The sequence below is a fragment of the Epinephelus moara genome, chromosome 13, assembly GCF_006386435.1.
Source record: "Epinephelus moara isolate mb chromosome 13, YSFRI_EMoa_1.0, whole genome shotgun sequence".
Taxonomy (NCBI): Eukaryota; Metazoa; Chordata; class Actinopteri; order Perciformes; family Serranidae; genus Epinephelus; species Epinephelus moara.
Window position 1 is genome coordinate 16,830,484 of NC_065518.1, and position 16,620 is coordinate 16,847,103.

General features: G+C 41.8%; 1 protein-coding gene across 4 annotated transcripts in view; it reads right to left on the reverse strand.

Moving 5' to 3' along the window:
* Positions 1-2,759: 2,759 nt before the first annotated feature.
* Positions 2,760-16,620, reverse strand: part of adam11 (ADAM metallopeptidase domain 11) — a 42,423-nt gene continuing 28,562 nt past the window's right edge. Inside the window, exons 11-27 of one of the 4 annotated variants that reach the window (XM_050059611.1) lie at positions 15,168-15,334; positions 13,719-13,803; positions 13,459-13,549; positions 13,192-13,243; positions 12,411-12,510; positions 11,993-12,064; positions 11,310-11,402; positions 11,115-11,195; positions 10,973-11,023; positions 10,815-10,878; positions 10,608-10,713; positions 10,375-10,494; positions 8,619-8,787; positions 8,401-8,515; positions 6,684-6,774; positions 5,225-5,242; positions 2,910-3,072 (exon numbers count right to left, since the gene is read on the reverse strand). In XM_050059611.1, the coding sequence (XP_049915568.1) occupies positions 3,057-3,072; positions 5,225-5,242; positions 6,684-6,774; positions 8,401-8,515; positions 8,619-8,787; positions 10,375-10,494; positions 10,608-10,713; positions 10,815-10,878; positions 10,973-11,023; positions 11,115-11,195; positions 11,310-11,402; positions 11,993-12,064; positions 12,411-12,510; positions 13,192-13,243; positions 13,459-13,549; positions 13,719-13,803; positions 15,168-15,334 (1,491 nt within the window). In that variant the 3' untranslated portion in view covers positions 2,910-3,056. Of the gene's footprint in view, positions 3,073-5,071; positions 5,243-6,683; positions 6,775-8,400; positions 8,516-8,618; positions 8,788-10,374; positions 10,495-10,607; positions 10,714-10,814; positions 10,879-10,972; positions 11,024-11,114; positions 11,196-11,309; positions 11,403-11,992; positions 12,065-12,410; positions 12,511-13,191; positions 13,244-13,458; positions 13,550-13,718; positions 13,804-15,167; positions 15,335-16,620 lie in introns of those variants that run through there. The other 3 variants (XM_050059609.1, XM_050059608.1, XM_050059610.1) reach the window with 3 other exon arrangements.

Here is a 16,620-nt window from a genome sequence, read left to right on the forward strand (position 1 = left end):
CTTCTCAAGCAGACTTCGTACATAGTAACATCCTCTAAACCTGATTTAAGACTCTCCTGTGATAGGAGAGGACAAATGGAGAGTGATGCACATAAAAGCTGCAGAATTGGACTCTTTTCCCTCCACTTTTACCCTTGAACACACTGCTAATTAATTATCTTTTAAATGTACATATTTATTGCTTATCATATGATCTGTTCAGTCATAGTTAAATTGTCTGACACCATTTAGAGATAAAGCATATTTCAAATTGCCATTTCTACGGTTACCTCAGGGTGACTGAGCACATAGAAGCCAAATATTAATTTTTGTACACGTGTGGAATCAAGGGAGATTTTGTGGTTAATCTGAGCTTGGAAATCTGTGATCTATGCCACTGGTTCCCAACCTTTTTACTTCAGGGATCCATCCATTCTATGACTGAATCAACCGATGACCCCTGACGAAGTGTCATTTTATGGATATTTCGTATTATATTCAATGCAGCAGATAATTTCCTGTGACTATTACATTAGTTTTGCTGATATTTTTTGACAAATTCAGTGTTTTCTTCTCCCTAACATCTGGTCATTGTTCTGTTGGCTCTTGAGTTGTCTTACTGCGCACTTTCCTAATGCAGGACGAGGCTGTTGAGTGAAGACTCTCTGAATATAACTTGTGTTCAGGTCTTCACTGTGCCCTTATCCTGTGAGAATATTCTATCTTGAATAATTTAAACTTTTAAACAAAAAATTCACTTAGTTTCCTCCAGAGAAATTAATGAAAGTGTGGTTTAGGACCCCAAGGTTGGGAACCAGTGATCTATGTCATAATTTTGTAGCTTGAAAATCTCTCAGAGGCATGTATGAAACATACAACACACCTACATTATTCTGAGGCCCTGTAGCTTGTTGCCCCAGCTGTGAGTAAGTTCAAACTTAGCCTAGTCCAAACCAGTCTCACTCCGAACTTGTCAAATACCACAACTTGATCAGAGCCCTTGATGTGAAACCAAAACCAGTCGAGTTATTTTGATATCAACGTAGTACACTAGTATATATAGCATACGATGCACGTATGTCACACTGTGTTAGTAGCAAACGTTATGTTACTTATTTTAAGCTGAACCATGTTTTCATCTAAACCTGACCACGTGCCTTTGTTGACTAAACCTAAATAGGTTAACCTAAAATCAAAGGGTTTTTTTAACCTACATTCTGACTTTATTTTCAAAAGAGACTGTATGCATTAGGAGTTTATTTTGAAAACACAATGCATGTAACAAGCGTAAACTGACCTGCCATCCCTGAACGCCAGCATCATAGTTTGACCGAGTCGCAGCCTCTGGGGCTGAAAAATGAAGCCAACACATAAAAACTGCAGTTCCTCTAATGGCCGCTTGAGGCTGGCTCCAGAAGCCAGTCAGCCCCCATAGGCCCTCGTGTTTAAATGCCCAACATCAGCGACAGACTGCCTGTGAGGCCTCGCTACAGTCTATGAGTCAGATGCTCTACAGCTCCACCCACCCACTCCACCCTCTCGTCCAAATATGGTCACAAACCATACAAACAATAGCGATGGCCGAAAGCTCACAAAACAATGGGGGACATCACGGTAGCTACATCCATTATTTTATACAGTCTATGAGTTTGACATGTAGGGCCACTGACCAAGAGCTGGAATTTGATGAGTTGGGAGTGAGTTTGTGAACTCCAGTTATAATGTAACTTATTACTTAGTACTGATTTATGCATTGCTTAAAAAAAAAAAGCAGTTGCACCTTAAAGATAAGTAACAACATAACTCTAAGTAACCGCTTAACAGTTACCATGCCCCTAGTGTAGGTATAAAACATACAATTAAAAGTAGCTCATGCCGACCAGAAAGCTGATGTGCACCATAACTATCACAATGAACCTCTACCTTTCACTGTTGATTGGCCACTTGCCTTAGTTATGACTTCAAACTGTAGGTTTTGCCCCAAGGATCGTGGTGCAACCGATTTTAGAAGCTGATTAAGTTACAAACCTCTTACAAAGGAGAGAACGTACACAGAGCTGGTGCAACCCAGTGCAGGCATCCAACAATTTTGGAGCTCAGACTCCTCTAAACTGCAAAGATTCACATCCTCTCGCTAATTACATCCCCGAAATGAGCAGTTTTACGCTGAGAGGCAGGAAGAGTCTTCTCTCTCCACACTTGTGCTTCCATTCAGAGCGGCAGTGAGTCACTGCTGTCCTAATGAGTCAACCTTATGATACACTATGTACATCAGCACCCATGTTTAGCATACTTGTATGCATATTGGTTGTATATGGATTACATATCATACAGCGGGGTAAAACTTTCGGCTTGTAGTACCGAAAGTACTTCATCTGAGACACAGCGAGCGTTCTTGCAGGTCTGAACTATACATTCATACATTGATGCATATTATGTAGAAGCATTGATTTAGGGATGGACTACTGTTTGATAATGAAAGGCAGCATAAGAGGCGAACATATGGCTATTACTGTGGAAAGTGAAGGCCTAGCACACAAAAACAACCCTCATCTACACATAAAATATCAACACTCACTATTTGGTGATATTTATACATTTCTATTGCAGTTAAAGTCACACCACTGAGAGGACGTGGTTGTGTTCTCCATGAGGTTAAATATGTATTGAAACAAAGGGCTTCCCAAAAAAATGTCCCAACGAGGAAAAGCACATGGCCTTCTTCCATGAAATCACTTAAAGGGGTAAAGGACGATAACAGTCGCTATGGCAGAAGATCAGCTGTAACCAGTGTAAGGGAAAACAAAACCGACGATGTCAGCATCTGGAACCAGACAATCCCTGACAGCCTTTCAGTTCCGGTGGGAACGTGTCCTCTTGGCTTCCATACCGCAGTTAAAAATAATAATCATAATGAGACTTTCCAGGAGGAGAATATAAACGGAGCACGGTTAAATGACATCAAAAAAGGAAACAGAAAAGGTCTGAGGGCTTGTAAGTGGAAGACATCTTTGTTTTGTCTCCTCGGAGCGGATTGGACACAGTGTAAGGAAGACAGGACAGCAAAGAGATACGACTCAGACTCCCGAAGATCTGGAAAAAGAAGAGGAATGAAGTGGAGAGAGAAGAGGAGGAGATAAGGAGGGGAAAATAAAGAGGAGGGAGGAAGAGGAAGAAAAACACTGAGGAATCTGGCAGAACCAACAGGACATCTGAGACGAATTAAAACATGGAAGAGACTGATGAGAGCCACAACACATGATTATTTGCTTTATAGATTAATTTTCAGATTCTTCTTTTCATTTAAAGGTCCAGTGTCTAGAATTTAGGGGAATATATTGGCAGAAATGGAATATAATATTCATAACTTTATCGTCATTAGTTTACAATCACCTGAAAATTAGAATCATGTTTTGTTACCATTTCTATCTACAAACAGAATGGGTCCTCTTCCACGGACTCCGCCATATTGTTTCTACAATAGATAGCGCCACTCACGTTTTCGTACACACTTGGCACATGAGAAGTTTGCAATCTGCAAACTCACCACTAGATGCCACTAAATCCTACACATTGGAGGAACAGTGTGTAGGATTTAATGGAATTTAGTGACATCTAGTGGTGAGGCTGTAGATTACAACCAGCTGAAACTTGTCCTGGTTAGAATCCTTCAGTGTTCATTGGTCAGGAGGTTTGTACTGGGAGCCTGGGATTATCCACAGAGGTCTCTTCGTCTCGAAACAAACAGACCCGATCATTTAAAGCGGTAAGAACACTGAATAAAGCAGCTTCACGTTAAAAATTGGTGTTTCTCGTGGAGGGGCTGCTAAGTATGGTAGCCGACATGAAAATGTGAACGACCCTATCTAGAGCCAGTGTTTGGTTTGCCCGTTTTGGGCGACTGTAGAAACTCAGTGGCGTAACATGGTCGAATCCTTTGATAAGGGCTCCGTATGTAGATATAAACGGCTCACTGGAAACAAAACAGGAAACAAAAACGTAACGTTTCTTATTTTCACGTGATTATACACTAAGAAATATACTCACTTAATACTTCTGTATTGGTCTATAAGCATTTCAACCCAGTTGGCAGAAAAAAATTGGCATTATACATTTCGGCAAACCATAAATACTTTACAGTTGCAGTTTCATACATGTATCAAAGTTTCTAAAGTGACGGAATATGGGAGCTGACTTGTCATCAGGAGGGGACATGGATGGTGTGACCACTATTTGAGACCAACAAACAAACAAAACTGGCTGCGTTTTAGCCAGTTATTGCTGTGTCCCATCAGCTTTTGGGCTCCAATCATAGGTGTTATGTAGCAACCGGATGGCGGGGATAGTGCCACCAAAAGCAGCTGTTTTTTTTACTGAGACATCGCCCCCTTTCCTGCCAAGATTGTGCCTTCAAAACAAGTATTTTAAGCCAAACATGATCTTTTTTTTAGCCATACCAAAGTGGTTTTTGTGCCTAGCCATAACCACGTTAACCACAGCACTGTTCAAACATAAACTTTGAACTTATCCACTTCTCAATAGCATGCAAATGTAATGTATCCATGGTTTGCATAAACATTCAATGCCAACATTTTTTTCTAGCAAACGGGTTGATGATTTCAGGAAATTCTCTTGTTTGAGAACCTGAAACCATCAAATGTTTGACATTTTTGCAAAAAAAAAAGAAAAAGACTAACAATTAAAGAATTATCAAAATAAACGTAATTGTTCATCGTTGCAGTTGTAATGCAGACAAATAAAAGAATAACAAAAATAACCAAAAACTTAAAAGAGGCCTGAACCTTTTATTATTTAAACTCTTATGAAATGAACATTACAAAGTCCTCACTGCAGCTATATTCTAGAAATGGCAACCAAATTAATGAGGGGACATGCAGTACAAATAATAACTAAACAATCTAGGATTACAGATAGTGATACCAAAAATATGATTGACTTAAGTTTGGTGTATCTTAAACGACCATCTATGGAAGGGGACCTCAATCTAGGATAGGCCACATAAATGCTGTAGTTTGTGGCATTGGTTCATGCTTTATACGTGTCCCTATACAAATAAACATTAATTAAAAAACAGAATAGATATAGATATATAGAAATATATTTAAGGTTCCCAACGGATAAAGAAGTTGAAGGATTCTTATAAAACAGATGGCGTTACGTTGACATAATGAACGGTAATTCAAGACAATGTTTTCAGGATCAGCACTGAAAGGCGGGATCGTACCTTCCTCTCCGGATGTTCCTGGAGCCGCAGTGAGGCAGGAACAAGATGGAGGGAGCAGACAAAAAAGACAGACAACAAGTGAAGTAGAAAGACAGGTAAGACCATCAACTGTTGTTCAATGTGCCCGTGAGTCAGAGTGAAAGAAAGAAAAAACATGCAATGAACCCAAGGCCTTAAAAGCAAAGCATTAGAGAGGCATTTCAAACTTGTTTATGTTTTGTAATCCAGAAAGGAACTGCAGAGTCTACCCAGGCAGGTCTGATGCTATCATCAAGCTTCAGTCATGAGATTAAAGGCAACAGATAAGATTTCTTTGCATCCTGCAGGCATGCTACAGCAAGGCTAACATGAGGCAACACAGCATCATAGAGTGTGAGTAAAACAAAGAAGATCCAGGCGTGCAGAGAGGAGCATGGAAAGAGCTCATCAATCTATTTCTGTTTGGGACTGTAGGAAATCTGCATCACTACTTCACTGATTTAGCATCGCAATACTGTCGGACTCTGTCAGACTCAAGAGGAACCGATAAAAAATACAAATAAACCAAATTTTTTTTAATTCCATGCATTCTTCTACTTTGTCAAAACCTGGCAACTACATTACCCACAACTCGGCCACCGACAGTTCAGTTGGAGATTTAAGTGTGTTATGCTAGCAGTAGCTAATGGAGCCATGAGCTGCTAGCCTCAAGCTAAGATGAAGAGTGAGTTACAGAAATCTGGTGAGATCACTTCTTTCTAACTCCACACCAACACATTTTTTTTTTTTTTTTCCATTTTACAACTTGTAGTCTTCAGCTCAAACCGGGACTGACTCAACTTCTGCCTGTGTTTGACTTAGACTGATGTACAATCTGATGCAGGGTGAATAATGGGTACTTCTTGATTTGACAATTTCAGCCTAAATCAGTTGTTACAGTTGTCAAAACGTTATCTATGCATGCTGGCGTAGCACTGCTGATCTCTGATAAACATTGTGCATAAGTAATAAGAGGAAACAACCTTTTGCTTTCTTGTGATGACGGGTTGATTATCTCATTTTGCAAGCACAGCTGTTCTCGTCTTCCTTAATTTCAGCACTACTTATCTCGTTTATCTCATTACAAGTGATACAAATTTAGCTTCAACAGTTCATCAAACAAGGTTTTACAGTTTTTAGCAAATCAAATAAACATGCATATCGCACAGCGGCAAACTATCTCATGCTACTATGAGAATTTCCTCAAAGAGCCCAATGAGGGTTTTTATCTACTTTCATTCATGCTCCCATCCTCCCCGCAGATGGGAACCCATCTCCCACACGTCGACCAGCGCCAACAATAAACCCACGTGGTCTCTGGTTGTGAGTATGGATCAGACAACAAGCAGAGGAGCATTCAGCAGCGAGCCGCAGGCGTGTGTGTTAGCTGACAGAGGAACACAGCAGGCACACACAGATGGAGACATGCCAGAGCTCTTACTTAAATCCCCAGCCAGTTCCCCCCAGGACTATCGCTGCCACCAGAATGGCCCCAGCGACTGAACCTATTATGATATTGGTGCCACTGGGACCTGTGGGAGTGAAGGAGTCAACCAGTGAGGGAAAGAAAAAGCATGTGAGTTACATACAGCCCTGATGTCCTGCACCAGTTGTTTAATAATCACTGCTGTCGTTAACAGGCTTATAAGCAGTGATGACTGGAGCGGCCCACAGTATAATTTAGTGAATGAGTGACTGGGGTAACTTGTGTAAATATAAGGCATACGTGTATAGAGACTTGGAGTCCCTTCTGGTGTCCACCATAGCAACTTATTTAAAAAAAAAAATGCTTGTTTGATCCCTTTTGAATTGTGCCATGTGTTACACATATGATGTTTGTCAATTTAAAACATAATTTAGCCAGTTAAGAAATTTGCAGTTTGTTGTAGTCACAGTTTTGTGTGAAACCACTCAGCGAATTACATCTCTGGGGCGGCAGTAACTCAGTCCATGGTGACTTGGATTGAAAACCGGAAGGTCGACAATTCAAGACCCCTTATGGACCAAGTATGGAGCGTGGACTGGTAGCTGGAGAGGGACACGCTGGAGCTAACTTGTAATTCATCTTTAGTAAAGGCATGGGTTGCAAGCTTGTTTTAATCTAATGTTTTAATGTCTAAATATTAACATTTGCAAGGCGAATGTGTAGTACATTGTTAATACTTTTTATGCCATCACCCAGATACTAACGCTAACAGAGCAGAACAACAATCAGCAGCAACTTTTACTAAACAAGACCAGTTGACCAACATACACTGACTTTTTTACAGTCTTACACTTCAACAGTTTTATGATAAACTGCAACTCTCTTGTCTTGTAAATTATGTTATAAATTGGCAAACATCATGTGTAATAATTCCTGCCACAATTCAAACTGTTTCAAAAAATTATTTGTCTCTTGCCATTGACTACGATAGTGACGTCCGATGGTGGTCCACCAGAGGGGGAAGGATTTCCCTCTCTATTGTTGAACATGCATTTATATCTTGGGTAAAGCATTTCAGTACAGACGTGTTCTGTTTTTGCAGTGACATACAAATAAACTGTCACCTGGTAAAGATACAGTGGAATACCCCTTTAAAAGATTTACAAAAACAAGTAACAGAGCGACAAAATACATTCTGCAAAACACCAAAAATGATGCTTGTTTTGCACATTTTGTAATTTTATGTTTCTTCATATTTAAATTTTAATTCATGTGTTGTTTTCATTTGATTTTATGCTTTATATTTGTGTATTTTTATTTATTTTGTGTCTTTAAACATGCTTCAATTCAAATATTTGAACCATTTTTATTCACATATTTCTATTCTGTGCTTTAATTGTTCTTAGAGTTGCTAATGAGATGTCACAAATAGCAGACTGCTGGTATTTGCACCACAGCTACTGAGTGGAATTGGGACATTGGTCAAGTTTCATAGAATCCGATTCAGTGTAAATTTGAGTCTAACTTAAAGAAAATAAAATGAGATTATTTAGAGTAGTGAAAAGTTAAATATTCCGGCTGTGTCTGCAGATGGCAGTTTTTAGACATTCCTGTGTGGACACATTGTACTGTTTTGGTTTTGGACATAAATTACTTTTGTTTTGTTCATATTTTTCTGTCACTGCTGTTTTTTTTACAGCAGTGAAGATCCACAAATGCTCCATGTGATTACCTCTGCTTTTCTCTGGTCCCTCTGGCGGCGTGGGGATGGGGATGGGGTCAAACACGCTACAGTCCTTCCCAGTGTAGTCTGGATCGCAGATACACTTCACCTCGTTGCTGCAAGTCTGCGGAGCAAAGAGAACAAACTTTAATATCTTATTTTGTTTACTTCCCTCCAAGCAGAACTCTGATGTCGTGGGTGGGACCAGGCAGCAGCAGCAGACTCACCCCGTGGTGCGAGCAGATGCGAGAGGACGAGGAGCCCGGGCAGGTGCTGAGGTTGAAGGTCGTGACAGGGAGGCAGCGACGCTCCAAACACATCATGTTTGGCCCACATGGTGTCCCGTCCTCCACGTAGCCCATATCCAAGCCATCATCCAGCACTGCATGGCCGCCCCTGCACATCAGATGATCACATAAAATCATTACTTATTTTATACAGACTGACAGAAGCTGTTGATCATTAGCAGAGGTGTCAGGATCAATTATTCTTCATAGATCGGTGCGGTTTCAAAGCCCTTTTTGCAACTGATTTCATTTTTTTTTTTTTTTTACCTTTTTTTACTCCATGCTCCTTTAACCTGTATTATTCCTTTTGACCATATTTGTCAACTTTAAAGGGCCAGTTCACCCTAAAAGCAAAAATACATATTTTTCATTTTACCTGTAGTGCTATTTATCAGTCTAGACTGATTTGGTGTGAGCTGCAGAGTGTTGGAGATATCGGCCACAGAGATGTCTGCCTTCTCTCCAATATAATGTAACTAGATGGCGCTCAGCTTGTGGAGATCAAAGTGCTAAATAAATACATTTGAAAAAATTAACAGCAATGTCTCTTTCCAGAAATCATGACCCCATTACTCAAGATAATCCACAGAACTTGTTGTGAACAGTTTCATGTAGGAACTATTTTCTTTCTGCTGAACTAAACCCGCCAACTATATCACCACTGTTACCTCTCTCTTACCAGCTCAGAACCATAGTTGGGAACACGCTGGCTTATTAGCATTAATTTAGCTTGGCTCGTTATTAGCTGGTAACTAGCTTCTAGTGACCCAGACCACTTCACTGACGGAGCATTTTAGGGTGCCATTCACCAACAGTGGCTTTATTGCAGTCGTCACCACAAAACAATAAGCATGGCCTTCCCATGGAGTTGAACAGCAGCCCTGAGCTTATCTAGACACTTAAATTCTACTGGCTATGATCACTTGTTGCTGCATGCTGTCTTCTCCATGACACACCCGAGTGTTGCTTCCCCACCACATACAACAAAACACGTCACACGCTCACAAGTTACCCAGAAGACCACCAGGCTTAAAGGGAAAAAAGGTTAAGCCAGTAACACTGCGCAGGAGGAGGTGTGTATCTACTGCTAGCTCAACTAGCACCAATGAGCTAGCTAAGGTTACAGCTCAGCCAAGGGGACGCCATTAATGTTTATATCTCAGGCTGTCACAAGATGCACGCTTCCTTCTGTACTGTGAAACAGTTGGTGGGTGTAATTTGGTAGAAAGAAAACAGTTCCTACATGAAACTGCTCACAACAAGGTCTGTGGATTATCTTGAGTAACCAGGCCATCGTTTCTGGAAAGAGACATTGCTGTTGAGTTTTTCAAATGTATTTTTTAGCACTTTGAGCACCACAAGCTGAGTGCCATCTAGTTCCATTATACTGGAGAGAAGGCAGACATCTCTATGGCCGATATCTCCAACACTCTGCAACTCACACCAAAACAATCTAGACTGATAAACAGCACTACAGGTAAGAGGGGAAATATCTTATTTCAATTTTGGGGTGAACTGTCCCTTTAAGAGTCTATTTTCAGCCTGTCATGATCTGTACGACTACCAAAACAAAAATGCACCAAAAAACATCCACAAATTCAAATCCTGTTCTGCATGTGGTGAATTCAGGTATGGCTACTGCATTTCTTTAACCCTTTAAATGGTTGTTGAAGCCAACCAAGAAAAGCTGCCTCACTTGCAGTCCAGGTATCTGTTCTGATGGTGGATGGTCAGACTGGTGAGCCTCCCCTGCAGCTCACCAAACCTCGGCTTATCTGTCAGATTGGTGCACAGCAGCAAACCGCACAGGACGTCTCTGACGGAGACCAGAGACAAAACAATTCAATCATATAACAAAAAAAACAAAAACTTCAAACCAAGTTGTATCTTGATTAAAATGTATTAGATGAAGCCATGCTGTTGACTCACTGCTTGTTGCACTGCACCCATCCCTGACCGCTGGAGTCTGGGCCACAGTTTCCTTTCTCTGTGCCCTCAGAGTTCAGCTTCTCATAGCAGAACCTGTCGGCTGAGTCTGAGAAGAAAGAGCAGAGTCTTTCACTTTATGCACCTCGACCCAACCATCAGTGGGCCGTGTGACATGAAGAAATAACTCAACATCCAATCCAAACCTACTGTAGCCCCACAGCGTCCTGCACTGGCCATCTCTGGTCTTACAGCGGCCTCCGTAACAGCGACCCTGAGGACAGGAAAAGGACAGACAAAGAGATATATATGTTTAATTAAATGTAACAAATTGAATTTAATTATTTAATTAAATAGCATGATTGTACCTGTCCTGCATTACACATGTAGCCATCCAGTTTGTGGACGTTATGAGGACACTGCAAGAAAGAGAGCATCATCTTTCTGTTCAGAAATCTGAATCCTTTCACCATCTTGACAAATCTGCAGATGTGTCGGGGCCTGTTTTACCTGGCTGGTGTCTCCCATGCAGGTCTCAGGGATGTCGCAGTCGTTAACAGCCTCACGGCACGTCGCCCCTCTCAGCTCGTACTGTCACAAACAACCATAGAAGAAGATGGAGGAGGAACAAAAGACATGGGGAATGAAACAGAGGCAAGTAAGAGGATAAAGAGTCAATCAGAGCAGGGACATAAAGCAGCTCACCTTGCAGTCCCTGCAGCAGAGCCCATTGCTGCACATGGCATTGTGGGTAAGGGTGCACTTCTTGCAGCAGTTGGCTCCACTCCGTGCACACTCCTGTGGGTCAGAGAGGGTTTAAAGCTCAGCTGTAGATGATGAGTGTTTGGGTGTTTTGAACTCATGTAATGGACAGGAATTACAACACAACTACAGTCAGACTGTACTGTGCACTGCCAATTTACGTCCACTTTAAGTGTTTGTTTTTGCCACTGACAGGCTCAGATTGTGATTATAAGTGTCTGACAACATAATAAAAAGGACCTTACAGAGAAAAGTAATGTTCTTTATACTGCAGCCTGTTCTATTTTGTTCTGAAAATGTCGGCGTGCAGCCTCGTTCTGTGGACAATAAACAAGATGCAGACTTCCATCTGTGTCACCGGTGATGAGGAAATACAGTGAGTGACAACAACTGCGCCCACATGAAAGAGTACGGATTGCTGTGGAAACTTTTGTTCCAAAGGTACTATACTGAAAGTGTTTGGTGGAAACAGGGCTTTTGACACAAAAACTTGGGGAAATAGGGTCCAGGTTGAAAAATACAGACGTTTCCCTTTAAACCTGAATGAGTGATAAATTCAAATCAGTCCCTACAGTATCTGCGTTTACAACAAGCATTTAGAAATAAGTTAATTCATTAAAGCTCACCACTAGTGATCCACAGTCACACTCCTCTCCCAGCTCCACGTATCCGTTCCCACACTCTGGTGGGTCCAACAACTACAGGGACACAAAGAAAACATGAGGAGTCAAACAATATATCACCAGAATGGACAATGAAAGTAAATTCAAACCAATAAAAAAAAATCTACATTCATACACAGACGATACCTCTGTGTTACGGTGGAGATTATGACAATTTGCTCTTTGAAATACTTGGCAGGTGTGTGTCCAAAACTGAAACTGTTCTACTTGTCATGTTGTACTTGTCATTAAAAGTAAGTAGATTTGCGTTTTGCAGGTCAAGGGTTAAGAGAGGAAATAAAAGAAGATAACAGAAGCCTCTCAGTGTGATAACCTCGCAATCGCCCCAGCAGAGTCTCTTTTATAACTGACCATCTCTCACCTTGTTGGGCTTGTTGAAGAGGCAGCTGCCTCCTCCCTGCTGGAGGAAGCGCAGGTACTCGTCTATACTGCAGCGAGAGAACTTCCTGGGCAGGTAGTAACTAAATGATACAAAAAAAATACAGCAATCAACAATTGCACTATTTCTTAAAGGGACAGCTCACCCTGAAATCTAAAATACATAGATTTCCTCTAACCTGTAGTGCTGTTTATCATCTAGATTGTTTGGGTGTGAGTTGCAGAGTGTTGGAGACATCGGCTGTAGAGATGTCTGCCTTCTCTCCAATATAATGGAACTAGATAGTGTGGTTAGAAAAAAATCTCCTACATGAAACTGCTCACAACAAAGTCTGTGGATTGTCTGGAGTAACCGGATCATGATTTGTGGAAAGAGACATCGCTGTGTAGCGCTTTGAGCACCACAAGCCGAGTGCCATCTAGTTCCAGTATATTTGAGAGAAGGCAGACATCTCTACAGCTGATATCTCCAACACTCAGCAACTCACACCAAAACAATCTAGACTGATAAATAGCACTACGGGTAAGAGGAAAAATGTGCATTTATGATTTTGGGGTGAACTGTCCCTTTAAAACCTTCAAAAGTCAGATTTACATATGATAGCCTGTCGACTAAAATGTTAACATTTTGCCCTCATAAGAATGAAGTTGGGCTCTTTCACAAGCTACATTTTTAAAGTACGTTACACATGTTTTATTTGAGAATTGTTCTTAATGAACTACATGTCACTGATTAATTTTTAGTAAATTTAAAACAAGCATACCCTGTGTCCTCCATGATGCAGCCCAGCCATGGGTCTGGACACCGGCAGTCTTCTGGGCATAAACAAAATATTACTGTGGTCACGACAGGTCACTACTGCACACAGCAAAACATTTTGGAGCCAGTTGGTGACCACTTGAGGGAGCTGTTAGTACAGCAGAGGAGGAGGCTTTTCTCTTTGAGTTTGGTAAGGCCATTTGTAAAAGACAGATTTTAGATACTTGCAATTTGCAGATACATTGCTGAAATAACCAAATATTACAGTCACCTGCAGCCAGTCGCTCTTTGTTCCTCAGCATGCCGATGTTCTGGCCCAGGCTCTGACTCAGAGTGATGGCCATGGGGCCCACGCTGCCAAACTGAAGACACAGATAAATCAAGTTTACAGCAACAACCAGAAGGAAGAGTGAGTGAAGAGTACGATTAATTACTTCTATAAATACACCGTTTTTATGACGCTCACTGGACAGACACCAGGATTTACATCCAGTCTCTGTGATGTGGACAGTGTGAGGACACAAGTCTCACCTCGTTGATGCCTCCACCCCGAGTGATGGAGCAGATTCCCCCGATGTAGGCTGCCTCACTGCGGCTGCTCATGAACGTCCTCCCACTGTAGTGAAGACAGGGAGACTGCTGTATTAATAGGCACAGGAGGAGGAAGAGAAGGAGATGAAGGTGGTGGATAAGGAAGAGGAAGAGGAGGAGGAGGAGGAGGAGAAGAAGAAGTAGAAGGAAGATGTGCACAACAAGAGGACAACGGTGGTGTATGAGGAGGAGGAGGAGATGAAGAAAGGAGGAGGAGGAGAAGAAGAAGTAGAAGGAAGATGTGCACAACAAGAGGACAATGGTGGTGTATGAGGAGGAGGAGGAGATGAAGAAAGGAGGAGGAGCAGGAGACAGAAGAAAGAGAGGAATATATAAAGGAACAAGACGGGCAAAAAGACAAAGAAGATAGGGAGGAAGAAAGGGGAGGTGGTGGAGGATAAGAAGGAAGAAAAGAAGAAGAACACAAAAGAAGACAACAAATAAGGAGACAGAAGAGAAGAAGAAAATGAAGTAGAAGAAGAAGAAAAAGAAGCAGAGGAAGAAGGAGGAAGAGGTTCAGGATGAGAGAGAAGGAGGAGAGGGAGAAGAAGACAAAGGTGGTTGTGGAGGAGGAGGAGGAGGAGGAGACGACAGAAGGAAATGGAAAAGAACAAGATGGGGAAGAAGACAAAGAACATGGGGAGAATGAAGATGGAGGTGGTGGTGAAGGAGGAAGAGGAAAAGATGAAGACAGAGAAGAAGAAAAAGAAGGCAGCGAAGAAGAAGACAAAGAAGAGGAAGGAGGAGGAAGAGGTAAAGACAAAGAAGAGAAGAAGAAGAAGATGATGAGAGGAAGACAAAGGTGGTGGTGGGGGCGGAAGAGGAGAAGGAAAAGGAAAAGAACAAGACATGGAAGAAGATGAAGACGATGGGACAAAAGAAGATGGAAAGGTAGAGGAGGCAGAAGAGAAGAAGAAAGAAGAAGATGACAGATAAGACAGAGAAGAGAAGAAGAAGAAGAAGAAGAAGAAGGTGGTGGTGGAGGAGGAGGAGACGGAAAAGGAAAAGAACAAGACATGAAAGAAGATGAAGAAGATGGGAAAGAAGAAGACAGACGTGGTGGAGAAGGAAGAGGAGAAGAAAAAGACAACAGACAAGAAAACAGAGAAGAGAAGAGAAGAGAAGAGAAGAGAAGAGAAGAGAAGAGAAGAGAAGAAGAAAAAGAAGGTAGTGAAGGAGAAGAGGGAAAAGGTGGTGGTGGTGGAGGAGACAGAAAAGAACACGACGTGAAAGAAGAGGAAGAAAAAGATGAGGAGGAGGAAGAAGATGGAGGTGGTGGTGAGGGAGAAGGAAGAGGAGAAAAACAGAGAGAAAGAAGATGAAGAAGAAGAAGAAGAAGAAGGACAACAAAAACAACAGCACCAACTAAAATCAGGATGTTGAACCCACGAGAAGAGGTGAACAGCGTCGCAGCGCTGCTTGATGCTCTCCTTCCTGTACTTCATGAAGTCACGCAGGGTGAGCAAAGCGTCGTCGCCCACAGAGACCTTGTTTTCAGAGGACCAGGTTTCCATGGCCACCAGGACGATGCGGGTGTTGAGCTGCTCCTTGTAGATCTGGAAACAACGGCAGATCAATGAAAATGAAAATCAGAGAAGTCTGAATGTCTTCTTGGACAAAACAGCCATAAAATTGAAAACATATTTAGGGACAAAATTGCAAAGAGACTTATCCAACAGTACATATAAAAATAATAATAAACTACAAAAAAAAAGTTAAATGTTAGTGGGAAAAAATCAGATCTTAATGGGTTGAATGAGTCATGTTGAGTATTCCTCTAAAGTCTAAGGGGGCTTCTAAGGGCTAACTTTTGATAATGTGAAATAATGACAAAGAAAACTGCATCCTTTTAGAGGAACATGAGGTTTTAAAGGAGAGGAGGACAGAGCTGAATCTTTGGATCATAGATTTGTTCTGAGTGACTCCAGCGGCAGGTCTGACCTTCACTCCCTGACACAATGTTTAAAAGTGTACGAATACTGCAGATAATGGAGACAGTCGTATCTGTCTACTTTAGACATGGAGTGGGTGAAGGCAGGCAGCAGTCGGTTGCCATGGAAACCAACATCGCCGTGTTTGTCCCCAGTCAGTGAAGGGTTTCCCGCACTGATGCTACAGCAGAGACGGCTCCACTTATCACCGTACTGTATTCCAGCACAGACTGTTCATCTGAGACACTGGGAATATGGTCTGTCCCCAGTTGTCTCATCAGCTATGGGAAATAAATTAAAGAGATAGTTCAGATTTTTTTTTGAAGTGGGTTGTATGAGGTACTTGTCTATATTCAGTGTACTACATTAAGTAGATGGCGGTCTGCACGCTCCCAGTTTGGAGAGACAGGCAGGAATACTTCTGTGTTCTGCAAGGTAAAATTACCAGCCCTTTTTACACAGAAAGGCCGCTATATGCCCGCTATAAAAAGTCCCTTCTTAATGTCTCCTTTGCATTTTCACACAGAACCAAACAACAGCAGCATCATTCCGCTCCAGTGTGTGATTATACACTGCATCACAGCTTTGCAGAATGAAAAGAGGTGTGATATGTAACACAACAGTGTCGCCATCCAGTGTGCCATACTACATACGTGGTAAGGAGCTCCTGAATGTCACTGTTTTCCCAATTTGCGGGCATTTATGGCCACTGTTCTTCTTTTTTGAGTTAGCTGCTAACTGCAAACAGCTACTTTTAAAATCTCCCACGGTGGGTCATGCACTTAACATGTCATCAAAACGTCACACCCGTGCTGCCCACGATCCCGTCTTGCAGGCTGTCTGTTTGTTTGTCTTGTTGGCGCTTTTCTAGTCTTCTGACCACTCGAAGCGCTTTTATACTACGAGTCGCA